Source organism: Clytia hemisphaerica, unplaced genomic scaffold (assembly GCF_902728285.1).
Source record: "Clytia hemisphaerica strain Z4C2 unplaced genomic scaffold, Clytia hemisphaerica genome assembly, whole genome shotgun sequence".
Taxonomy (NCBI): Eukaryota; Metazoa; Cnidaria; class Hydrozoa; order Leptothecata; family Clytiidae; genus Clytia; species Clytia hemisphaerica.
In genome coordinates, this window is record NW_027103858.1 from 32,097 (window position 1) to 59,939 (window position 27,843).

A 27,843-nucleotide genomic window follows, 5' to 3' on the forward strand; every position below is an offset into this window, starting at 1 on the left:
TATATATTTATTCTCTATATAACTTGTACCGTTGACTTGCTGAATTATTTTCAGCCCCCTTTACAGTGTGTCCAGAAAAAGTTTTTTATAATCGAAAATTATTTCCGTAAGATGCAAAGATTTTTGTTTGGGTGACTTTAAATTCAATGAAAGGTTTCGAAAAACGAAATGTGTAAATTGGTATAAGTTTAAAAGATTTTCTCTTTGTATAATTGTCAGCTTTTTTTCGGACACACTCTAGCCTTAAAGTATCTTAGTAGCGTGTATGTTGCTAAAAATATTTTATATTGATCATCCTTGCTAAGGGCTGAGTTCGATTTGTTATGATTATTGCAGTAAATTTCATCTCAGCTTATTCTAAATAATAAAATGAAGGTTCGGTTCACTGTCCAATTAACTGATACGGTTCAAATTACGGACATTTGAATATCCACGAAAATGTGTTACAATGATGGTCAAAAATTGTCTTAACGTAAAATTACCTAGAATTGTCAAGTGCTTTGAAAGTAGGAGGAAAGTACAATCGCTTCAAGTGTGCACTAATTTTTTTTTTGCTTGCCATTTTTCAACCAATGCTTCAATTTCTTTAAAAATTACAAATTAAATATCGTTGAAAAGATAATTAAGAGCACTACGTACGATCTTCAAAAAAAAATTTGAGAAAAAGAATTTGAAATGAAAATGTAAAACGCATTAAAAAACGTAATCGTTTGGTGCTAGAAACTTTATTTTTGTACAGACATTGTTTGAAGCCTTCTGAATTCAGCTATTCACCTCTAGAAGGTGGCTAAGTGAAAAAAACAGCATAAAATTAGGTTTTTTCGAAAGTATTAGTGCACACTTTTGAACGAATGAATGTACTAAGTAATCGTCAAAATTCTCGAATGTTTTTTAGATAATATGCTGCACTTAAATTATGTTTTGGAAAATAGAAAAATATGATTTATTAGAAAACTTTTCCCTGTTGATATCATTATCAAGCATCGTGAATTACCCCACACAATATTCTCAAAGAATTATCATATTCAACTTGATTTCCTGTGTTTATAGTACTAGAATGGGGAAAAATTTCTGATAAATGGAGCCAATTTTTTGTAAAGTTTTTTTGTCATACTACCTTCAGTTTTTAAAGATCAAAAATAGATAATACTTATTTTGAAAAAGACAATACCATAGATAATTTGAAAACACCTTGTTTGTCTATCTGTCTGTTTGTCGATCCGTTAAAGTAGGTCCTATCAGTTCCTGTTCTAAATAAAAATCTAGGTTTTAGTATAACTCCTTTCTGTATTCATTAAAAATGAGGCCCTTTCTGTACTCATTATTTTCGATGCCTACGGTTTGTTAGCTGCAAATATGAATTACTTGTTCAGCTAACATACTCATAAAACAACAGGCTAGATTTTTATGATTGACGAGTCTTAGCAGTTTGCACTTCCTGTTTCAATTTATAGGTAACCCTGACGTCATTTTCCAGATACGTAGTCGTATTAACTCATTTTTGTGTATGAATCTCAGAAAAAACCTACAAAATTATCCCATTCTACAATTATGGACATAAATTGTAAGACAAAAGCAAATTCCCTTATACCCCCTCCCCTTTTCCCCCATTTGCAATCTTCAATGAACGGTGCAACGGCCATACACACTGGACATTTGCAAATGGAGGAAGGAGGCTCTGTTTTTGACATTTTTACTGCAAATTCCTGCGTTTGTCTCAAACATTTTTGTCCATGATTTTATTTGCTCATGAAAGTGATTTTCGCCCTTAAAAATTAATAGGATATAAAGCAGTCTGGTTAAACTAATGTTATTTTCTACAATTATAGTTGAACATAAAAAATAGCACTTTCAAACCAAATCAACACTCTATGGAATTTACTAACGATCTGATCTCGGCAGTCAATGGAATTGTCACAGATTCTAAATGGCAAAAAGTTGGTCCAATCGATGAATTACTTGGCAAAGATAACATTCTCTTATACCCTGACATAACCCAAGATGAAGAACAAACCCAAATTGATAATATTGTTTTGTTTTGTATTGGCCCTAATGAATTTTATGCTATCGACTGCGCATGCCCTCATGAAGGTACGTAGTTAAGGATACAGTAGTAGCTATTTAAAGGTTTTATTTTACATAAGTGTTCCCGTTTCATATCATACACATATTTCATATCAGGACAGTGTCTGCCTATTATGCTGATATAAGCAAAAAAATGCTTTTCTTTTCCTCTTTTGACCAATCTTGCTCCACATCTGTATCAATCCAATTTAAAAAAGCTTGTGAATAAAGGTAATTACAAGTTGTTAAATTTCACAAAGGAACGCATACATCCTAAAAGAGCTCAAGGGGGAATGAAGAGACATGCTCATTCAATTCATTGTGAATAAAAATTGTAAGCAAATACGATATCACTCTTATTTAAAAACAAAACCTTTAACGAAGCTTTTTAGGGGACATAAGACATGATTGCTCACTTTTTTAAGAGAAGGGGATATTTTAAGTTATTACCAAGTTGCCTGAATGGGTTTATCGACCCACCGATTTTCATATTAGCATAATGGAGAAATTGTCCTCCGCCCAATGAAGGGAAAAATAATCTTTCGAAACACAATCAAACGTAAATTTAACATTCGGTTTTCTTTTATAAAATCAAGATAACCAGCCGAGGCTGGAAGGTCAGCCAATAGAGCTTAGCTAGATAGCTTTAATAAGTGGGTTAACAGATGTAAGAGATGTACTGAAACAGAGTAGACTAAAAATGTTGAATAATGTACTAAATGTGAAACATTTGATAGCTTGATTTAAAATTATGTAAAACAAGCCTGAGAGCTCCTCCAACCCCCCCCCCCCCCCACGAGAAGATCAAAGTATACTTCTCTTTAGCATTGTAGCACTGTTTCTATGACATCAAACAATTAAGCTATAGTTCATTACTATAAAATAAAAGAGAAACATAGTGTAATTAAACTTTTTGTTAATTCCATTCCAGTCAGTTATGATACATTTTTTCTGTTGGATGTAGACAATATCCATATCTGACCAAAGTGTTATCTAGAAATAAATAAGAAAATTGCCAAAACGTCAGAACCAAAATAAAGATATCCATCAAATATACATAGAAACTGTACTTTTTGTTTTACTTGATAAAACTCCAATAACACTTTAAACTCCAGAAAAACACAGTTTGCATCAAAATCTTTGCAAAACGTAGTTCATATTTATAACATTTCAACAGGAACTGTATTTTGGTAGACTTGGTCAAATTACAGAAACCATTGTCAGTTGTCTGCAAGGCCAATGCCCGGGCCAATGAGGTACGTAACTGACTGCTATTCAGTCAAAGCCAAAATTTGACAAGGTCAGAAAAACATAATTTACATCCAGTCTTCGTAAATAAATTTTGTAGTTTAGTACCGTCAAGTTACACAACATGCACACAACCATCTTGAAGACTTTGCTGGTCGCAAATGATAATCGAAAGCAAAACTTAAAATTCATAACTATGCAGGGAAGCTCATTTTTTCCCCATTTTGCTTTAAACTCCCTTTTGATTGGTCTATGAATTTGGGCGATCGCTTTACCGCCTTGGCGGAATAACACACGGCAATAATAAATAAATTCAACAGGGCAGCAGAGTAGCAATTAATTATTAGTTCAATCCATTACATCATTCAGTCAAAACGTGCGCCAAGGTTAGAAAAGGTTAAAAAAACAGAATCTGCCTCCGGAACTGCGTGAAAAATAGTTTGATCAATTTCAACAAGAACTATATATATTAATATTATTATAATTGATCAACTTCCAAAGACCATTTGTCATAATTTTGCAAGTCCAATAATAGGAGATGTGATGTCATCATTTGGTTCCCGTCATCTGACCGACAGGTAAAGTTGGAGAGTGGGAAAGCTTTTCCGCTGCTTTGCTGGATTTCCACTGTCGACCTCTGCACGCTCTATGTTTACAAGTTTTCAAATCGAAGTAGCGAGCCGCATGCTAATGGAGAGTTTATCCACGGTTTCTCAATTTCTTAATTCCGATCAGTCCACACGGATTCCCTTTCAACAAGATGTAGCTGCTTCTTAAAAGAAAAATATTTTTGTCCGACCGACCGTACCCCCACTTTTTAAAGTAGAAATGACGGGAACCAAACAATTTTTTGCGATTCGCCTCATCAAACACGTCCAAACCAAGTCCAAAAAAGCACGATTGCATCCAGTCTTTATCAAATTTAGACAGTAGCTGTACTTTTGTAAACTTTATCAAATTCCAATAACATTATAACACCATCAATCCCACCTAGAGGCAAACAAGAAAAATATGTTTTTATTGCAAAAACTAACAAAAAGCAGCAATAAAAAGTATCAGAAAATTCAACATAAACAAAAACTTGAGCAAACGGCTTTAAACCTTCAAAAGATGTAGAAAAAGAATCCCCTTGATGAAAATCATGTGAAATATAATAACAGAAATTGAAGCTTGCAACAGATTTACACTGGAAATACTTTGGGACAACACTGACTTATCACATCTGACTTATCGCTTGAGCCGCCATCTTGAAACACCACATTATGATCTGTAAAAACAACGCACGCTAAAAGTACCCAAAAAGTTAACCCGATCGGAAGAAAGTTTAGAAATCAAAATGAGATCGGGAAATCGGATTTTTTTTTTGTCGTCTTATGATGATGGTGGAAAATTTTACCTATTTGAATGCTCAGCTTAGGCTGACCAATAAGAGATAACACTGCTAAACGTGCTTCCTATACCTGCAGTTTTTTACAGCTAAAATGATTCTCTAGAAAAAGTTATCCCAATAAGAGGTCTTTTGTGGAAGGTTGACCCTTTAAGCTATGGAAACTTTGGTAAGCCTCTCAGATTTTTCGTCTAATTTGTTTTAAAAGAGACCATGCACATAAGAGACGGACCTCTTTTGGATTTTTGGCAAATTTAAGTGGTGCCATACCTTGAATTCTTAGCCAAATTTCAGAAACCCCTCTAAGTTTCAAGTTTTAGAGGACACCTGCATGAAACCCGATCTCCTCAATATGAAGGAAGAATTTAAAATTAAGTTCTCGAATAGCCCAACAAAATGGGATTGCTATTTTGTGGTTTTAAGAATGCTCAGATTGTTAATTGGTCGCTTTTTTCACTTCTGATAAACCCTTCTATTGAATTCTACTATATTGACTGTAATTAGAAGCACTGAAATTACTTTTTCTGGTGATTTTGTTTTTCTTCCAAACAATCATCAGTTTGTTGTTGTAGTAAATTTTGATTGTGCTTAAATATTAACAGGAGGGCCATTGGAACTTGGAGATATTGAAGATACGGGGAATGAAGGATTGGCAATCATTTGTCCATGGCATTCGTATGATTTCAACTTAAAAGATGGTACATCTTCTACTGGGTTAAAGGTAAGACACAAAAATATATTGATATTTCTAGGTATTTTAAGGTTTTTCAGAAGTTCGGATGAGAATTGCAATTTCGGCACTTCAACTTTATTCCATTAGATATTTTGATTTTTGGAGGGATTCCATGGCTTCCCAGGCCCTATATTCCCAGCCTTATTGGAACAATTTTGACCTTTTGAATCCTGAGATTCAAACAAATAAATTAGATTCAGCGGGTAGAAGTTTTGGTAAATTTCTTTTTTAGAATTGATGTAAGTTCTACACCCCCTTCTCACAGACCCACTGGGAACCCTTCCCAATGGAAAAAAATGGAAAAAATATCGTCCCCGATGGAAAATTATCCTCCAATTTTTGTTCCCACTGAAAATAATCAAATAAACCAATCCTCACTGCAAAATATTGTGCTATTTTTCCCATCTCCATTGCATTTTTGGACTTTAAAACAAAAGAATTTAAATCCTCATTCACAAAAAAATATGTGAATATCAATTCCCATCGAGTTTCAATCCGTTAATTCTATCCCCAAGGGCTGAAAAAAATTCTACCGGGTCTGTGAGAAGGGGGTGTAGTTCAGAATTTTAGAGAAAGTTCAGGATGACACCAAATATTTTATTTCTCAGACGAACGTTTACGAGACGCGGACAGCGAATGGTGATTTATACATCAAATGTGATCACGTGGTATCATTAACCAATACAAAAGACCAAGTGAAAATAAAGAAGGCGCAAGAAAATGAAGAAGAAGAAGAAACAATCCAAAAACTCGAACAATTACAAATTAAAGACGAAAAGGAATACGTCTTGTACACGTTTTTTTATAAGAACATCCAAAATTTTTGAAGCCTTTGGATGTTCTTAACTTTTTAAGTTTTAAGCCTAAAAATGATCTTAACATGCTCCTATTTGTACCATTTTATGAGTATTTTTGCCCATTTCCCTAAGAAACTCGGTATTTTAGAGTCTGTAAAGCCTAAAAATGTTCTTAACATGTTCCTATTTGTACCATTTTATGAGTATTTTTGCCCATTTCCCTAAGAAACTCGATATTTTAGAGTCTGTAAAGCCTAAAAATGTTCTTAACATGTTCCTATTTGTACCATTTTATGAGTATTTTTGCCCATTTCCCTAAGAAATTCGGTATTTTAGAGTCTGTAAAGCCGTTAAATGTTCTTAACTTCTGATGCATGAAATCGTTTTGTGACTATATTACAATCAATTTAATACTCTCGTTTTTCACTTTTTTCTGTCATTCTTTAAACTTGATATTTTAGGTTTTTGAACATAACTTTTGAACCAATGAAGTAAAATTAAAAAGTAATACACCAAATTTTAAGTTAGGCTTTCCTCTGAGTGATTCCGAAACAATCTTTGAAAAATCTTTCTGCTAGTGCCTGCAATATCAAATCAAAGAGAGTAACTTATTTGTGGCACACCCGGTAGTTACTTTGTAGGAGATCAGTATTTAATGGCCCATTAATGGTTTGTCTGTACCAGGAGTCCCAATGTCAACAAAAATTTCAAGATCGTTAAATATTTAGATACGATAGATACACTTAAAATAGGTTAAAAGGTTGAAACTTTGCATAGTTTAGTTTTAAATTTAGTTTAAATTTTTTTTTCGCCTCAAATTTCCTGCACTTTTCATACAAGTAAATCATTTTCAATTTATAAACCATGTACTCTCGGGTATCTAATAATAAGCGGGGGGGGGGGGGTTGTAAAAAATCTCAAAACTTAATAAGCGGGGGGGGGGGGTTGGAATAAAAATGTCCTGGGTGGAAAATTAATTAGATACCCGGGAGTAAAAACTGAGATTCAGCAGAAAAAAGATCGATAATTTTAAGTATAGCACGAAATAGTTTTTGATAGTTTTTGATAGTTTTTTCATCAAATAGAACAAGATTCTATGATTAATTTAAGATGTTACAGCTTGATGAAGTTTTTTGTCTGCCACCTTAGATTCACCAACGGAGTGTTTATGTGGTATAGCAAAGGATGTGTTAAATACTTCAGATCCTATGAAAAAGGTATTTTATCAAATGCTTATAATTCATGATATGCACCATTGCAGTGTCTTCCACGGAATCAACAGCTGATTGGTTACAAGTGACGTATTGACTGATTTTACTGATTTTGTCACTTGTAAGCAATAAGTTGTTGGATCCGTGATGTAATGTCAGAAGACATACCAAAGTCTTTGTTTTTTTTTGTTGGCTTTTTCACGGTTGGCTTTCACCGGATTAATGCATTAGATGATATGTGTCAGAATACATGCATTTCATATTAGCAGATTTATGTAAAAAAGTCACGAAAAAACGTCTAGTAAAGCTCTGATTGGCTGAATATTGCACACATAAGCATACTTTTTCAAAATATGCAGAGTATGAGGTAATCTTTGCACGTGTCAGCCAATTAGAGCTTTACTCGACGTTTTTTCGTGACTTTTTTTACATGAATCTGCTACACGTTTTTTTTTTATAAGGAACATTAACTTTGCTCCGAGCCTGGAGTTCCTTATTTTTACAGATAATTTCAGTCTCAAAGTTCCTTATCGAGTTCCTTACTACATAGGAAACTTTGAACTTTTTGCCCCTTGAAAGATCAAAATTTGGTCAAATTAGTCCCAATAAGGTACATTATTTTCAAATCCACTTATTCTCAGCCTGAGCAGTTCCTTAACAATTCCTTATTTTTTTTTAACCATTTTCAGCCTCGAGTTCCTTATAAACGTGTTCCTTATATAAAAAAAAACGTGTAATAGGAAAAACCTCTATTGCAGGGAAACGCACTCACATCGCGTGAGCGGTTAGAAGTCAACTGCTAGATAGCACAATAAAGGACTATAAGCATCCACTGTATAGAGAAGGCAGTCGTCGTGGAATACATGTTGTTTCGATAAATACAGAAAATCTTTCTCCTCGAATCTCTTTTTATGTCATTATTTATACCGCGTTCTTCTTTACATTAACAGTCAGAACTGACACGCGCACACTACGCCAATTGGTTGAAAGAACGTTTTTCAGTGGGATATGCGCAAATGCCAGATCAACCCAAACGTCAAGAAGGTCTACAAATCAAAGACCCTGGAAGAATCAAGAGAGGGAAGGGAGGAACACTTGTAAGTATTTAGATAATACCCCAGTCATCTCTTTCATGCCAAATACTGTATACAATTGGTTTGAACTGGATAATTCAGTCGGTAGAGTAGTCGGTAGAGCAGTTGCACTAGTAATGCAAAAGTTCGAGAGTTCGAATCTCACTTCAGTCCTCAGTTTAGTAGTTCTCTACCAAACTGAGGTCAATGATGGTAGTTCGGGTGATGCTAACGGATCTACGACTTATTTTGAGTTGACACACTTGATAATATTTCCCGGCCACCTGCCAGTAATTTGAAGAATAAACAAGAATAAACATGAATTTTGAAGCTCAAAATTTTATCAAGCTTGATAGTTTGGATTGAAGGGTGTCCCGAAAAATGTCCTTTGTCAGAACACGAATACAAGAGAAACTAACAAGTTTTAATATTGCGACCGTTAATGTCTGAAAAAGACGTACATGAAATATTTTTTATTACACAATTGATGTGTTCTGACACAAAAGTTTTTTTTCGTGACACCCTGTAGAGAGATGGAAGAAGGGCAACAAGCGTTTTCCCTTATATTCACTTCACAGGAGAGCCGTGTTGCAATGATCCATTCTTTGGCAAACATTGAACAATGGGCTATTGATTTATCTTGGGATGTCATGGGGAGGTTTTCAACAGTTAAAATTAATGATAAACCACTTCCGATGGAATTTTTCGATGATTTTATCAAAGTCGCCGACGATGAAGCCAAGGCGAGTATGCAAAGATTCTCTATGTTTTGATTCTCTATAGCTTAACCTGAGATCAGATTCTGCCCACCACGCTGAAGCTCTTAGAGAATGGCTGAAAACATAACAATCTGACGAATAAGCTATCTCAAAATCGTAAGGACCGCGCTCGTCTAATGGACTGGGTCACAACAAAGTTGCGTGATTATGTTTATGATAAGGGTGCCGTATCAGGAAAATTTAGTTTTTTACTTTCCGGCGCACAACAAGATTCTTGTTGTAGAATTTTCGGCGGGAGGACTTTTTTTCTTCCGATGGTTAATTTTCTAGCGCCTTTAGAGGTTTACCGTGCGCGTAAGAAAATTATAAACAGCTGTTATCAGGTTACTATAACTCGTTTCTTCTACCCTGAGTATCAGAGGTTAAGTTTTCAAAGAAAATAGTAACCTCTGAAGACAAATAATAGAAATTTTATCGCGCATGTGTCAATCTAATCACTGTAGAAAAAATCAAAGATGAAGAGCAAATATTACCATATTAATGTCTAGCAGACTGTATCAGTATGCAGTTTACTATTTACGAATTCCCCAGAAACCTCCAAGTGTAGTTGAAATGAGTTTTTTCAAAAGAAATCTTTTACATGATCCCCAAATGTATAACAGTAATTACTAAACTTTTAATTATGGAAATGTCACTTTAATTGAATCGAAATAATAGACAGACTTTATGTTATGATTCTCTATCACTGACTCTTTTTACAAAGCATTGATGACTTTTTGTAAGTTGTGTTTTCAACGACGGGAATAAAGATATCGACTATGACGCTCATCCAAGATCTTGGATGGTCGTCATGGTTACTTTTGTCTTCGCTGATTGCGCGATGAATAGAGCTGTGCTTTTCACGGTACGTTTCTTCAGCTCGCAAGTCTTCTACGTTCATCTATAATTTAAACAAATGGGCCTTTTCTTAAATTATTTTGAGTGCAACGATTGCCTCGTTTTAAAACCAATACCGAGGTCATAATGTTCCTTGAGTCTTCAAAAGTTAATTTTTAAATACCGTGAACCTCCTATGAACTCTTTTGGAAATCAATTACCATAACAATAGTTTCAAAAACGGGTTCAGCGTTGTTCGTGATTAAATTTATGAAAAGGTCTATTTTTGCGTTACGTACTTGCACGGATAAAGGCCTGTTTCCATCGATCGTGCGAACGTGCACGCTAGGGCAAAATTTCCTAAAATAGCCTATTGACTACACGAATTAAATTTTCTTGTACACAAAAAGTGTACTCTCTTGTACGCTTTTGTGCTCTTTTCTACGCTGAAAATTTTCAATTTTTTTGAGCGTACAGGATCGCACATCTCAATTGATAATTTTTCAACCAATCAAGAAAGAGAAAAACTGCTGAGTAAACAAAAAATGTAAACATACAGATTGTGTATGTTTTTGATGGAAATTAAACATTGATCGCGCGGAGTGTGCGGCCAAATCTATTTTAAGAATTTTGGCCTAGCGTGCACGCTCGCGCGATCGATGGAAACAGGCCTTAAGTTCAAATAATGATGCAGGTAAATTTCAACACCGGTGCATTCATCTGTTTTTTTTTAGCATTTTGCAATGTTGAACGAACGATTGGAAATTCTGGGAAGCTTTTTTGGTGCATTGCCAGTACACAATGGTAAGAGTAAGTCACGGGAGAATGGCGTTGTTGACTTCAAAAGAAAATCCCATTCACAAATTTTTCTTTAGTTTTTAAATAATTTTTTAATCAGTGACAAAGTTGTAAAGTAAAGGATAATCAATACGGTTATACGTTTAATAAGCGTTATCCAGAACCAATATAAAATCGACATGAAAAACACTTCAGTTTCTTCAGTTGCATTTAATGCAAATGTAATGAATGTTGTCCAAGCTCAACTAATTACTGACTTTCAATTCTTTTTTTTTTAGGTTTATGGCAGTCAGCAGAAGAGACATCTTATGATTTACTTGCAAGGTTAGCTATTGTACACATGGTACACGAAGCAAGGTAAATATCTCGTTTTACTTTTTTTTGAATCTGGTCTCTTTTTCATGGAAGAGTCCAAGCAGGTCCAAGGCGTTATTTAAATCCAATAATAGCGAGTTTTTATATTTGCACCTTTTAAGAACGATATAGTGACTTGGAATAACCCGCAGTTTTGACCCGCGAAATCAAGGACAGTAAAAGTGCTGATTTACCGTCGTCCTCAGTCAGTCAGTCAGTCAGTCAGTCAGGATGTAGACAAATTAGAACCTTACCGTCTCCGTCGCAGTAAAACACATATATACATTAACTTGGTAACATCTATACAACAACTTCAAAATCAGGCTGCTACGATCTAGCCTGGAAATCCTATTTAATATTGTTAGCATAGTTACTATTCATACATAACCTTAAAGCCTATTTTTGGTTGTGGACATGTGGAATTGATCGATTTTTATTTGACCGCTTAAGTAGTTTAACTGTAATTTAGTTGATAACCAACTCAGCGCCAGGGCCTGGAGAATGGGCGGCCGCCTTCCACCCTTTTTGTCTAAATATCATTACTTTGGGTCTATATTGTATTCAAAATGGCAGAAGTGAACCGAAAGACTGGCTCTTTCGATCTTTCGGTGAGGGATTTGAAGCTCAATGAGAATCTTTTTTACCACCCTCCCGCCCTAAAGTTATGGTTGTATGCAGTCCTTATAAATAGGAAAGATGATTGTATAGGTGGGGACAATCTTACCCCAAAACTTATGCTTAAGAGGCTAACCAATATTTGAGGCCAAAACCTATACAATACGTCTTTGGTCCGTCTTATATTATACTAGCCATAGCTTTCACTAACTGCCACCCGCTACAGATGCCTATCTATAAGCATTTATAAAGACTAATTAATGCTTATTAAAGCTTTTTAATGCTTATTAAAGCTTTTTAATGCTTTATAGCGAAAGTTTGGAAATGATTATAGAAATAATTCGAATGATTCTTCTCAAAAGCATTTTCTTTGAGATATCAACGATAAAGCTTACATAAATGAAATATATTTTTTTCTAAAAACGTGAAATACCTTTACAAATAATAAAATACGAATCTTAAAATATTCATTAGCAAAAGTGTCCAGGTAGAGTCAATCACAGATACTAAAACACTCAAAAGACATGTTACTATATTCCAACCAATTTGTAATATAAATGACCCATAGTAGAACCAAACAGCATAAGTAAGAAATGCTATGAGCCAGAAACATAACGAGCAGGAACCAAAAATTGACAGGTAACAACGTACTTAGGAATTTTCCCAACGGTTAAAACAAAGGATATCGTGATCCAAAATTGTTTACATTATATGGATTTACCAGTAATCTAGAAGCTGTAACAGCGCCGTGTAAAGGATGGAAAATGATATGACGTAACGTGGTAATAGTAGCAGTAACGAGGCAATATTGATGAGCAGAAATCAGGAAATAGCGTATCCAGGACTTTTTCCAACGGTATGACAAGGGATCTCATGGACAAAATTGATATGCCAGTTATCTTGCAGTTGTAACAGCAATATCGTGTAGAAGGATGGAAAATGATGACGTAACGTGGTAATCGTAGCAGTAACGAGGCAATATTGCGTTGTCAAAGTAAATGAATCCTCTTTCATAAGATAAGCTTAAATGGAAAATAAGAAACATGAAATTAGATGATAATATGGTGAGTGTACTAAAATTTCCTCAAAATAGTTCACAAGTTTCTTTCAATTTTTGATATTAATTTCCCAAATAGTGCCTGGAAAGTATCAACAAGAACACAGGTTAAACATAAAAGATTAATAAAACCAAGTCCTATAATAATAAAAGTACATAATGAAAAAATTATTTGTACTTACTGTCAAAGTTCCATAATACAGGATTTTTAAGCATTGTTGTTGGGAGTAGAGTATGCTGAATGACGATTGTCGAACAATTTTCGTTACAAGGGAATTTCGTTGCCAATTCAACCACCAAAAATAATCACTTTTGTCCATATTCATTGATTGTTCTACTATTATCATTTTTATCATTGTTCATTATTGTTCTGTGGTAAAGATTAAACATCAATTCACATTCACATTATTGTAATCAACTTGGAACTTGGAACTAATAAATGTAAATTCAATCAATCAAATAAAATTTGTACAAAATCATAAATAATACGTAATTTCAATAATTCTGTATAAAAATATAATATCCTTCAAATTTATTATAAAGATATAAAAAATTCATGTATTACAAAACAATATAATATTCTATAAGTTAGGATAAAAAAAATAATACTAATGTAAAGGATTTGAAAAGTCTAGGCAAGTATCCCATCAAAAATTCCTCTTAAAACAAAAGAATGTTTTCATCTATTGTTCTGGGGAATTATTCATAGGACACCCTGTAGTTGGACCAGTTTTGAAATCTTTCTTATCTAAAATTCATCAATTTTTTCATGATAAAAAGTACTAAATAATTTCACTCGGAATTATTTCAAAGGAAGAGAAAATAAAGGAGAACAGAAAAGAAAATATTGCTTTTTGCTAAATATCCTTCCCTGCCCTGAGCCCCCCCCCCGTGCAATGATTTTGACATGACATATACTAAATTATTCCATCTTATTACTTCTAAGGCTTGTTTCGTGCTGCTAATTCTTCCAGTCTGCTTTCTTCGCGTACTCTAAATTTGAATCTTTTACCCTCACTCAATTTATTGATTCTTTCGAATGGAAATGATTCAATTACCATGTCTCTTAGCTTTTTCACACGTGATAATGCAACATAAGTTAAACCATCCATGCTTTCTTTCTTTCCCAAATCCACTACAACTTTATCCAATGTAAGACCTTGAGATTTATGAATAGTTATCGACCATGCAAGTTTCAAAGGTATTTGCATTCTTTCTTTCTGTACGTTATCTTCAGATGAAGTTTCTATAATAGGCACAATTGGAACACAATTATCTTCGTCATCAAAAAAACTTGGCCCTGTATATCTATCAAATTTTACTATAACAGCTATAGGAAGCGCAGGTGGCAAGTGGTTTCTTTGGAATATTATGTCTTTGACAATGCCTAAACTTCCGTTACAAAGTCCCACATCTGACCACAAGTTTCTTGTAAGCATTACTTTGGCACCTTTGGCAAGGAAAACTTCATTTGCTAAACCAAATTCTTCTGAGGATGATTTTGACGCACTTGGTGGAGTATTTTTTGCTTTGATGACTGCAATGGGTGATTGTAAAGAATCCAACATTTTCCCATTATGTTCTCTGACAACTTCATTTGCAAAAGATAGCCTGATGCATTTATTATAATCAACATGGTTTTTTTCAGGTTGTCTGGTCAAGAAAAAATTCCAGTCTTCCATTGTTGATTTTCCATTCCTCAAATTTTTCAAAGCCTTTCTAAATTTCTTTTGTGACTCATCCTCACCAGCAGATCTCATATTTGCTTTAAGTTTTACGACAGTTCTGAAACAACAATAGGCCAGATAACCTGCAACTGCAATTTCATTTTTTGGAAAAGAATGGTACAATACATCATCCATGACTGGTGGTAACTGTGCAACATCTCCTACTAATATAATAGACATTCCACCAAACAAAGTTTCTAATTTTCCTGTTGCTTGACGGCAGCGACTATCTATCCAGCCTAGCAATCTTTGGCCTACTACAGAGAATTCATCAATAATAATATACTCTATGTCTTTAAGGCCAGTTTGTAAATTGTCAAGTGACTTTCCTTTGAGTTCGTGCTTTAACTTGCTTCGAATTGGCAATTTGAGAGTGCTGTGCAATGTTCTTCCATTAATATTAAAGGCAGCAATACCAAAATAAGATGTCAATAAACACTTTTTGCCAAGGAGTTTTTTAATGCAATTTATTAAATATGACTTTCCACTTCCTGCAATCCCAGTAATTATCATTTGTAAAGGGTCAGCATTTATATTTTGAGCATGATCATGTACAATATTGTAAGCTTGGAGCTGTTCTGCATTTAAGTTCTCAACTTGATATTGACTATAATCTGTGGGATTATCGTTTTCAAAAGTCTTTTTTTTTCTCTTCAATCCAAAAGGGCATTGCATTAATTTGATCTTGAGTATAAGAATCATAAGAATCAGTCCAATATTGTTGATTTTCTGTAGAAACATTATTGGGCATGGAATTCAGGTCTGCTATATCCATCCAATCTTCACGTAAAAAAAATATTTTCACTTTCTTCCTCTTCATTTTCTTCATCTTCAACCTGATATTCAAAATTGTTTGCATTGATGTAATGCCTTTTCCAATTCGGAACGAATTCTCTTCCTAAAGAGCTGTTAATGAATTCTTTCCATTTCTGGCAATATGTCTCATTTGTTGCTTGTAAACCTTCCCAGACACTGTCTACAGAATCCTTCCATGGTTTGTACTTGATCAATTGGAATTTACAAAATAAAGGATAACTGTCACTCTTTGGGTTTGGACTATAATTTGGAAAAGTACGAACAACAACTGCCTTTTTCCTCTTTTGAATCTTTTTGTCTTTAGCACTTATTTTCCAGTTCGAAACAAAATCTATGAGGTTACTTTGCCTAATCTCATTGTCTTCATAAACATATCTGGAAGCATAATCATCTAAGAAAGAGGTTTTGGTTTCAACGCCATCATTGTCAATTTTCATTTGTCTTGATCCCTCAAGAGAGCAACTTACAACATCAAATGAAGAGCAATGTAGTTTCAAAGACATAATTTGATGCATTACTTCTTGAGCACTAAAGTCTCTTTCACCGACAGATTTGATAATCAGTTTTCGAAAAATATTACCAGAAGTTTCCTTTCCTGAAAGATTACCAATGACAGATGTAAACGCTTCTTTTGCGACATCAGATATCTTTTCTGCTTTTGATGCATACTTGGCAATATAATTCAAGCAAGCATTGTGGTCAAGGATAATTTGTATATCGCAATTAGCTCTCCATGATTGTAATTGAAGTTGTTGATGTCTATTCATTCTAGGATCATTTCTTTTCAGAACAATGTTTGGAACATACTTTTCACCGCATCCCTTCAATTTTACTTTTTCAAAGGTTAAATGTGTTTTCTCGCAGCATTCAAAAGGAAATTTAAAACGACATTCCTGTTTGTCATTCTTAGTTCTTAGACAATAGGCTGAACTACATTTTGTATGCCGTTGCACGCTATTTGCTAGATCTATGTAATCTTGTTCTAAATCCTCTTCAGGTATATCCTCAAGTCTTTTTTTGCATGGATGAACATTTGGCTTTTCCCATTCATCAACAGGTCCTTCAATTGGATTCATAGCTGTCATTAAAGAATCTACATAATCACAGATTTGCCTTTCAGCATTGTTTCCCTCGATTACAGCAAGATTTAAAAGAGTATTATTTTCAAGGTCAATCTCTGTTTGATTTGATAAAGTTTGTTGAGCCAAAAAACCTTGCAGAGCCTTCTCAGTCAACTCACATATTCCCGGATCATCTTTCAATTTTGCTAAACCGTGACAATGTATAGAACCACGCATAACAGCAAATTCAAACCTATACCAATGCCATTCTGCATTTAAAGATTCATATAACCAATGTTTTACAAAACTTTTTACTCGTTCAGTGAAGAGCCAATCTACTATATGAGGATTATCAACAATGTTTTGTCTAAAATCAGCAGATTCAGATTCGTCATTTGAAGAAAATAAATCATGAATGTCTGGCCAGTGAAAATCAGCCATACTCAATGTCCAAAATATAGTTGGCGTGCCCATTTGTGTTATCGTGGCTTTTAATTTTTCCTTGACATCGCACCAATAGGCATTCGTACCTGTTACATTCTTTGAGTATCTTTGTAGTTTTTTCATTACTACGTAGTGATCATTATCCCTAACAAGATCTTGTAAATCTTCAATGCTCAAATTAGCTTCACCTGGGTTTTGCTTGATAAAAAAATTTCCTTGACTAATCAATCTTTTTCTATACAGCATATTGAAGCCCCAAAAGGAAAATCTTGGATGAGATGCAAATCTATAAAACCATTTTCCTTTGTCATCAATTTCGGCAAATTTGATTAAATGTTTCAATTTTTCAGCAAAACTCTCTCTGTTTCACTTTTTGCTATTTCCCTTATGATTGCAGGATTAGTTGGGTCACCTTTTGTGTCTGGAAACAATGTTGGAAATGCAAGACTTGCTAAGTAGGGTGTATTGAATTCACTAAGTGGAGTACTTCCTATATCAACTTCAGTTTTTGTATTCAAAATTTCACTTTTTGTTAAGTCAGCTTCCTTTGCTTTTTTTAGTTTAGATGGTAAGAAACTTTTCATTTCATTTCAGTGTTTTCATCAAAAACACGTTCATTGTTATCATCATTAACTGGACCTAAATCTGGTAATTCTTCATTTTCACTAACATCTTCATTTTCGTTGTCACTTTCATTTTCTTCACCCCTCTCAATATCATTTTTCTCATTCATTATGTGCAAGTCTGGTAAGTCAATGAATCCATTTTCAGGCAGCTTTTGTAGCCTTTCCATATCTATATTGATTTCACTATATAGAAAATTATTAGGTTCACCTTGTTCATTTTTTCCTGTCAGCCATAATAATGCCTGTAAAATCTTTTCACGTCTAACGACAAGTTCTTTTGAGGTATTATTTTTCCCATTTATTTTAAAAATCATTACAGGAATGTCGCTGGGCTCTCGTGGTAGGACATCTGCAATTTTTTGAACATTATGAGGCAAATTTAAAACGTGACCTTTATAAGCTCTCTGACCCCCTCTTGGTCGGGTGTACACTTGCATTACTGGAAAAGCTCTAGCTATTAGCATTTCTTCAACTTGCGTGAGACCTTTCAATGCTTCTGGCACGGGACTTGGTTTCATATTATTATCCGCACTGAATTTTTTTGGAGTTCCTTTGTCTCTTTTGCAACGCGTACAAATGAAATCATTGACTGAGTTTACTTTTGACGTAATTTTTATCGGCCAGGATTCAAAACATGTTTGACATTGAGTTATTGAGAACTTCATGGATTTCTGAAAATCTTTTATATTTCCATTAAGCTCCGTTTCTTTTTGTTGGGTTTTCGAATTTTTATTTTGTTTTAGCGAATTGTACCTTTCTCTTCGTTGTTTTGGATCATATTTTTCTTTTCGCTTTTGTGAATTGTAAATTGGCTTTTTCTTTTCTTTCTCATAGTCAGCTTTTCGCTTATCAGGGTTATAAGATGCTTTTTGCTTTTCAGGGTCATAAGACGCTTTCTGCTTTTTCAGGGTCATAAGACGCTTTTCGTTTTTCAGGATCATAAGACGCTTTTTGTTTTTCAGGGTCATAATATGCTTTTTCCTTTTCAGAGTCATAAAATGCTTTTCGCTTTTCAGGGTCATAAGATGCTTTTCGCTTTTCAGAGTCATAATAAGATTTTTGCATTTCAGGGTCATAATAGGATTTTCGCTTTTCAGGTTCATAATATGCTTTTCGCTTAGCAGGCTCATAATTGGCTTTTCGTTTCAAATTTTTTACCTTTTTGTCAATACTTTGAAATAAATTGTCAAGTTTAATTTTCTTATTACTTTTGCTACAAAGACCTTCATAGTTAATTATGTTTCTCTTCCGATTAGGATATTCTTTTTTGGGCTCATTTTTTGGAATAACGTTATGAGTTTTTTCGTCCTTTAAATAATTTTCTTTCTTGAATAGTCGTGGTGTCTATAACAAAATCAATCATTTCGGAAGCTTTTCTATAAAACGCAAAGAACCATCCTCCATTGTTTTTTTGAAAACATTTCATTAATGTTTTGATAAAATATTTTGTCAGGATTCAAATCATCAATGTAAACCCATTTATTTTCAATAAATATACCACAAGCAAAATGGGCACCACAATTCCTTACAATGGCATGTAATTTATAGTTAGTTTCTTTCACTAAAATCTGCTCAAAAAATCTGCAATTGTTTATGCATAATGGAGTAGAAAATTCTATCAAGAGAAAACTTGGAAGATCAACAGCTTGAACCTGTGCCGGTATATTGACAGAGCAAGTATTGCAATTTATTACTGAGCTTGGATTAATAAGAGAAGTCAATAAACAGTTCGGCCATGAACTTGCATCAATCATAATCTCTGGATACATAATTTCTGAAAGGATACTAACAATGTTACCTGTTTCTCTACGTTCTTTTTCACTACCACAAGTATTACAAATACCTTGAACTACAAAGCTCGCTTCAAAAATGTGTCTCTCTCCTTCTCTGACAATTTCTTGAAAATGTCACTTCCAAAAATCTCTTGGAACTCTGCGTTACAATCTCTTTTCTTAAATGTATCACAATTCCCAATGATTCTTGACCATAACGGTTCTCTAATTTCATCCAGCAGTCGAAAAGCATTACTTTTAATGTTATTATTATTTTCAAATGGAATTTCCATTGACCCACTTATTTGAAGCAAAGTAAAAAATTCACTTGATTCTTCAAACAACATCTTATCTTTAATTTCTGGAAGAAGCAAGCGGTAACATATTTCAAGAAAACAATCAACAGCGCAAGAAAAGGTACGTCCAGCAGTTGTTCTGCTTGAATTTTGAAAATGCGCAACACTCAATGCAGTGTCTAAATCAATTAAAAAGTCTTCCTCTTCCATGACTGAGAAAAAATTTCTTTGTTGCAGAAGCTGTAATTTATTAGTGACACTGAAATTTTATGCTTCAAAACAAAAGTTTCACAGAACGTAATTTCCCCTAATATTTGGCTTTTCTTTTATAATCAGACTTTTTTAAATAAGCAGTGTAATTCAGTTTCAATAATTCTTTTACTTTAATTCACTTTCAATCAGCTTGAGGGTGCTACTCAAACTGGGTTTGACAGTGTTTATCCCAGCCCTGAGTTTCCTCTCAGAACTGTGGCAGTTTGAACGTGCTGATCAAACTGTTTGGCCGAAAGATAAGTCAATCTGAATGTCTAAGACAGGAGACAGATTGTTTAATTTGACTGTCAGCAAATTCACTGTGTTTTATATCTTATATTTTTGAAAAAAATTAATGCAAATCGACTACTGGACTTGCTCAAAGAGCTTTCAGAACAGATTTGAAAATCAAAATGGCCTCTTTAAAACAAAAACGTGCAATGTCAAAGAATTACCTGCTTTTGAAAACTTAATCCACAAATCAATCTACGACAAAAAAACTCCTAAGAGAAAAATAAAGAAAAACGTCCGCCGCTCATCATGTAAAAGGAAAAGCTATTTGCTAGGCTATGAACGCCGCTCATGTGTAAAAAGAAAAGCTATTTGCTAGGCTATAAATGCTACCGTAAAATCACGGAGTAGTAAATTAGCCGGAAAGCCGTTTACGACGCAAACACAAAAACAAAAACAATTCGCAAAAAATCGAGATTCCAGTCCAATATATTGCGTGAAGCTATGAGTGCCTCCTCAGTCGCTGCGCTCCTTGCGGGGGCAATAAATTAGAAGTTAAAGTACAAAAATTATTTTATGATCAACTGTATCCCACATTGATTAATGTTTTCTCAGCTATTTTCTCTTCTCAAATCTCAAACAATAATAGACACATATTGCATATTTTATTGGATAGATCTTGCAGTGAACATGCAGGTCAAGTGTTTTGGATTGGAAATAAGTGGCTTCATTTCCCATCCAGAAGTTTCGAATATAGCCCCTTCAGGGCTTTGAAATCAATGCTCCCACTTATCAATAAATTATATATGCAACTTCTTTGTGTTCGTACTGTACATTAGAACGGAGTTTTTAAGCTCTGTGAAATACTTTTACCACATAAAAAATACGGGTGTATTCGAGGAAAGAATTGCACGATCTTTCACCTTTGTCTTATATTATCTAACTTTAGACGATCTCGTGATTACTCTCGGGTACCTAATAGCCGGGGGGTTTGGAAAAAATCTCAAAACTTAACTACATCTGCTCTAATCGTATTGTTTTATTAATTTGGCATCTATTGTTATTAAGTACTTATCATTTTTGATAGTATATTACTCATCAGGGGGTATAAAGTAGCAATTTCAAGGGTAATTCTGTCTTTCAAATTCTTTAGTAAACCTCCTGAAAATTTCTGGCTTCTTTGCGGTGACAAAGAGGTATATCCTACGTCCTTTGTTGAAGGATAAGAGCTTTTAAAGAAGTTTTTTAAATTTTTAAATTAATTCTTCTAATTCTTCTTTGGTATATTTTGCCATTCATGTTATTGACTTAACGTGAGGCGAGCTGCATCAAGAGATTCGGACCATATTGCGCCAACACAAGAATAACTCATAATTTTGGCGGCAAACTAAGTAGTAAACTGTGAACTGGAGTGAGATTTGAACTCACGACTTTCGCATCGCTTGTGATCTACCGACTGAGTTTTTCATTCAAAGCTGGAAAACATATCGCAGAAAACAGCGTCGGTCAGCCTACAGCTTCTTCTTTAATATCGAAGAAGAGATTTAAATTTAGATAAGAGTATGGAGTGCGTGTCAATTTTGACGGATAATCAGCGTTATACAATCGTCAGCTTATATACCGCTATCGCTGCTCTGGGTACCATCTTGAATGGTCTTTCACTGTATTGTCAATGGAAAACCGGCCGGCGCCGACCCCGTGAGTTTGATAACTCCGCTCGGCTTTTACTTAGTTTGAATTTGTGTGATTCTTTCAACTGTATGTTTGTCTTACCAGTTTTCTGTGCAGCCTACCAGTATTTGAAATTGCGATCAAACTGTACCGCTCTTAAAACACAAGCCTTTTTCAACAACTTGAATGGGCTTTACTCGTCTTGTCTTATCATCATAATAACTTATAACAGATATTTAAAGATTGCCAAATTCGCAACGTACTATCACATTATGTCACGGAAACGAAACATACTCATAAACTTGGCTGCATTTCTGACTTGTGTTGCTATCTCATTGGTAGCAATCGTGAATGTTAAATTGATGCTGTTAGTTGTAGTCATATTTGTTATTTTCACAATGATATCAATGCCCATCCTCTACACTTTGTTATACAAAATGATGCGGGCTAATCAAAGAGTGGCGCCGGCCTGTCAGCGCCGCAATCGCAATACTAAAGTACTGAAGAATTTACTTTTGCTGAACACTTCTTATTTGGTGTGTCATCTGCCAGTGTTGTGCCTTTTAATTTATTCTTTAATAACAGATGAGAAAATCTACTATGAGGCACTGATTACACATGCTATCACAGCAATGTCACCTGTCTTGAATCCTATCATTTATGTTTTGAGAGATACAACATCCCGTAGAACTCTGAAAGCCTTGTTACGCCTCAATCGTGTTTTGGCGCTGTAAACATGTTTCGGATGGTAAAATGATAAGAACAACACATACTACACAAACGGTATTACCTATTCTTCGCCATGTTATGTAATAATGTACCTTTTAACCAAAAAGGGTTGTTTCATTTCGAGGAGAAAAACGAAAACTATGGCTTTACTCACTAAAAAGTTTTGTTCGTTGAACAGACACAATTTATCGCGGGGATTTATTTTCGCGGATTTGGGTGTCATCTACGAAATCAAGTTCCAATGGAATTTTGAAAGACCTTATCTGCGAAATATTTTTGAGAAAAACTGCTCATTACCAGACATGTTTTCTCGAAAAATTTACTTAGATGAAATTAAAATTTGTTAAAGGCTATATGTGACTTTTTACAATTTGAAAGTAAAAAAGAAATGTTTAGATTAATTTTTATAGATGCCTTATAAATTTTCAAGAAATAATAAATTTTTTTTTTGGAGAAATATAAAGATTAATATAAACTATTGAGCCATTCCATTCCTTATCCATACAGGTTGGACGAACATTTCCAGGGGATAATCCAAAAAAAATTCCAGGGGGTATTTTTTCACTTTTCCAAGGGGGTAAGAAGTTATTCTAAGATTTCTAGTAGATAAAAAATGATTTTAGCTCGTCCACTCCCTTTTTAAGGTACGAAAATAATTTTTGCCAAGGGTATTTTTACAAATTATGCCATTTTCCAGGGGGGTTTCCACACATTTATTTACAATAATTTTTTCTGACTTGAAAAGGTTCGCTCACCCCCTGTATGATCTTTTAATGTAACAGCCCATTTAGGTTAGATCAAAATAAAAGAATTTTCATTTCAAAAATAAACACGCTGAATCGTAATAAGGTCCGGGGCGTTGAAAGGGTATTAGGTACCTAGAGTATTGTCGCCTAGCCCCCTTCCCTGGTAATTACTAATTGCTAATACAGCATTAGGTTTATTGGATTATAATTCAAAAAATACTGATGCTTAATGTACTAAATGGTACTTTAGCTTGGCTACTTTAATGGGATAAACTGTCACGGGGATTAAATTTTGCGGATTTCGCGGATTTGGGTGTCATCCGCGAAAATCCGCGAAATTAAGTCCTAGTGGAAATTTGGAACGGCCTCATCCGCGAAATATTTCTAAACAAAATATGTCAAATAAATACTATTTCAATGGTTACTTGCATCAAAGAAGCGCAAATAATGCGTATTTCAACAACCAACATGTATGATTTGACAGTAAAAGTCACAAAATCGTGAAAATATTGCCACCCAATAGTGCCACCCGCGAAATTTAATCCCTGCGAAAGTTTATCCCATTAAAGTATCATATACATGAGTCAAAGGGACCCCCCTCATATTATAAAATACTTTAACCTTTATGTACAGGGGTCTTGATGTCCACCCAAAGACAAAACAAAGATTTGGTGCACAGAAAGACGAGGATTCTGTCGCATTAATGGATGTTATTTACCGTGATGAGATCACACATGTGGCTTGTGGAATGAAGTGGTTTACATGGCTTTGTAAAAATATGAATCCCTCATTGGTGAGTCAACCAGTTCTTCAATTATGATTACGATCCTATGAAAAAAGGGGCGTACGGGCGGGTCGATAACACCGAAAATTTGGTGTGTTTTTTTTTGGATTGCCAGCGACACCGAGAACATTAACTACTAGGATTAATTTTTCGCAACGCATTGCATTTTTAACACCTTAACACCAAAATGAAGTCATTATTTCTTCTTACATCGAGAAACCGACTGAAAAAAGGATAATTCCGTCACATCGTTAAACCTGTACGCCCCCTGCCTGAAAGTTAGGGAATAGTATTATAGTATTGTACTATCGTATAAAATACATATTCTTTTTTATGCGGAGTCTAGTTTTTGCATCAAAATTTTAGACTACAAACTAGAGCGTGTCGGAAAAAAAACGAAACAAAATTTCAGAAAAGAAACAACTTCAAATATTTTGAGGATTTTAACTTTTAAATGTATACAATTTGTTACGCTTTTTTCCGGATATGCGGATTATTTTTGATTAAATCCCGATTAGTACTAATCGCGATTAGATTTCGATTAGTTAATCCCGGCAATTAACTTCCGTTGTTCGAACGTCAGATTAAGTAATCGTGGACATTTTGCCTGTGTTTTCAAAAATCATAATCTTGACGTCACTTAATCTTTTTTCGTTCGAATTTCTCACTTCAATGCAGCGACTTCACTTATTTTGTAGGAAAAAGCTTCAGAGCAGGATTAAAATTTGGCTGATTTTATCGGGATTTTATCCAGATTTAAAGCTAATTTTTTGACGGTTCTGTGCTAAGCTAATCTGCCGCTAATCCACTTTTGAAAAACCGGGCCCAGGGTAACACTCTGAAATCATCATTTTATCTATTTTTAGGAGCCTGTAGAGACATTCCATAAATTGGTCAAAAAACATTTTAAGTAAGTCAAGTACTTACGCTAATAAGCATATTTCGTGCCCTATTTGTTTTCTGGAAAATTGATTGGATCTCATCAGAACAACTATATTAAATTGTTAAGCCTTAATATTTAAAGCTTTTTTCACTCTTTCGGCGTTAATCGTTAATTAGGAACCGGAGAGTACTTTTACTGCTAAAGCGTTTTAACACTTCTAAAAGCTTTTTTTTTACTTAGGACCTTAGAGAATGGGGAATTTCTCTAAGCTTCTTAGAGAATGGAGAATTTCTCTAAGCTCCCTTTGCGTAGGCATAGTCCGTTTTTTTCCCTATTATTTCTAACTTGAACTATGTTACTAAAGTCTGTCCAGATATAATTGGCAGTGGAAACAAGAATGCCTGTAACTTTTGATAGTCAAATATAATTATGGAATTTTTTTTTGCTTGTTTTAGAGAATTGAAAGCGCTATATTTGAATGTATTTTTGGTTGAAAAATTCGCGATTTTTAGCGGTTAAATTTGCGATTGTAAAAATTGACCTTTTTTTCTACTTATGCTATAACGTTCATTTTTACACCAGTGGTAGTTCAACCTTAGATTAAGAAGTTTGTTAAATTTCAAGGCGAACAGAAAAGTTCTTCGGAAGATATGGGACCCGAAATACCCCTTGGTAGCACTTTTCTGTGAAATATCAAATCTCCAAATTTTTACTAAAAACGGGGGTTATGTTATCTATTTTGAACAGCGCAATTAAAAGTTGGAAAGTGTTTAAGTGTTGGTGCATTGGTATTATTGGTATCATTGATTATTTCGAAACGAAGTGAAATCACAGTATAATTGTTTTTACTGAAAAGATAACCATGAACTTATATTGCCTTTGTTATTTTTAAATCATTAAAGAATTTTGCTAATTCCCAAAACACTAAACACAGTTTGGCTATGAGGTCATTAAAGAGATCGTAAAATGTGTTATGATCGAAAAACTGTCATATCATATCACTACCCCCGTTTTTAGTAATAAGTTGGAGATTTTATATTTCACAGAAAAGTGCTACCAAGGGGTATTTCGGGTCCCATATCTTCCGAAGAACTTTTCTGATCGCCTTGAAATTTAAATAAATCAGATAAATCATAGGAATTAAGAAAAAAATTTTCTTTACAAAAAAGTGAGGGGGCCATGCCCCCCCTGCCCCCCCCGGTGGTGTGGGCCCTGAATAAGGGTGATATCGTTTGCTTACTCATCAATTTTAATTCACAAGCTTTTTCACATTGGATTGACATGGATGTGGAGCAAGATTGGTTAGAAAGAGGAAAAGAAAGCTTAAATCAGCATAATATAACAATAGTGAGACACTGTCCTGATATGAAATATGTGTCTGATATGATAATTTCAAATTCTGATTCCTTTTTTTGCGTAGGCCATTTTGCATGCTTTGAAGAAAAAGAAATTCATTGCGGTAATCATTTTTGTTTTTCATTATTCACTTTAGGGGATATTTGAAGCCACCATTCAATACAGAGGGCCGTTTGATTGCTGGTATGACTGATGAGGTATGTTACAGATCTTAAAAATTCTCTACACTTCTCACTAGCGACTTCGTTGAGTGACTTTACAAAGCTTTGCGTGTGGTGATACTCAAAGTCTTTGCGTGTGGTAATACTCAAAGTCTTTGCGTGTGGTAATACTCAAAGTCTACGCGCTTACAATGTACACTCTTTTTTTTTTGCTTCTACAATCATGGGCAAAATATTTGAGACAAAGGGAATTTCCCTGCGAAATTTTAAAATACCACAAATAGTTTTTAAGTGCGTTAAACTACAGTTAGAAAGTAGAGTTTTAACATGAGACTTAAGACTTGGGAGCTTAGGATCTCAGGATTTTAAAGCTCAAATTTGCTCCAATAAGGATTCGAGTACACGTTTTTTTTTGTTAGAACACTTAAAATTTGGCTGAGCCTGGATGTGCTTATTTTTTTAGCAATTTTCAGCCTTAAATGTTCTTAAATGCGTTTTTAATTTTTCAGACTACTCTAAATCGACAATATCATGCAAAATAAAGAGAATATAAAATTGGTACAATTTGGACAATATTTGACTCTCGATTTTAGAAAATCCATGCCTAAGTTCGGTTAAACTGCTTGAAAAGAAGAAAAATGGTTTTTTGTAATTTTTTTCCAAACTGAGGCTGGGCATGTTCTTACGATGTTCTTAATTTTTCGACGAATTTCAGCCTAAATGTTCTTATAAACATGGGTTCTAATAAAAAAAAAACGTGTATAGACCGAACCTCTCCAAAATCGAAATATTCAATGAAAGAAATGTCTGCGTATTTAGAATAATTTCCCATGAGAGTGCTACCACAAGGTAGCCAGAAGGAAAGCACTTGGACTTGGATATGATTTTAACTTTTTTTGTAAATATTGTTCATTGTTTTAATGATATTCAAGCATTTTTATTTCAAGGTGTCTAAAAACCTTAAAACTTTGAAAATTATTGAAATTATTTTTCTTTTTAGTGGTATACTCCATTGGTCAAAAAATGAATATTTTACGTATTTTGTAAAATTTTAAAGATTTTAACTGAATGATGGTACGTAAAAGAAACATGTTTATAAGTCAAATATTTCGTTCTCTTTTTTTCTTGCGAACATTTTTTTCTCAAACCCTGCGAACATGTAATGTCCAGATTGAATAAGAAATCGTCATTTTTGGTCTAACTCGTAGGAATTGGATTGTGCTTCATGGTCAAGCAAGAACAATTCAAGGGTGAGTCGTCGTGAGTCTTTTGAGCGAGATTTCAAGCCAAAAAGTCCAAAAATGCAAAAGATTTGACAAAAATCCACTTTTTTGAGATTTTGACCGTTTTTTGACC

At 34.2% G+C, this 27,843-nt stretch overlaps 1 protein-coding gene and 1 long non-coding RNA gene across 2 annotated transcripts; one reads left to right on the top strand and one right to left on the bottom strand.

Moving 5' to 3' along the window:
* The first annotated feature begins 1,833 nt into the window (after positions 1-1,833).
* Positions 1,834-27,586, top strand: LOC136808284 (uncharacterized). The gene is made up of 11 exons (XM_067064819.1): positions 1,834-2,091; positions 5,302-5,420; positions 6,041-6,217; positions 8,391-8,537; positions 9,092-9,256; positions 10,843-10,912; positions 11,185-11,263; positions 23,937-24,096; positions 24,954-24,997; positions 26,463-26,523; positions 27,488-27,586. Exons 1-11 carry the CDS (start codon positions 1,872-1,874, stop codon positions 27,512-27,514), a joined length of 1,269 nt encoding a protein of 422 aa, XP_066920920.1. The 5' UTR covers positions 1,834-1,871; the 3' UTR covers positions 27,515-27,586.
* LOC136808290 (uncharacterized) lies at positions 12,225-13,526 on the bottom strand. Its single transcript, XR_010846858.1, has 2 exons — positions 13,115-13,526; positions 12,225-12,897 (listed from the first exon to the last, which is right to left on the bottom strand). It is a non-coding gene; the product is annotated as an uncharacterized lncRNA (long non-coding RNA).
* Positions 27,587-27,843: the final 257 nt, after the last annotated feature.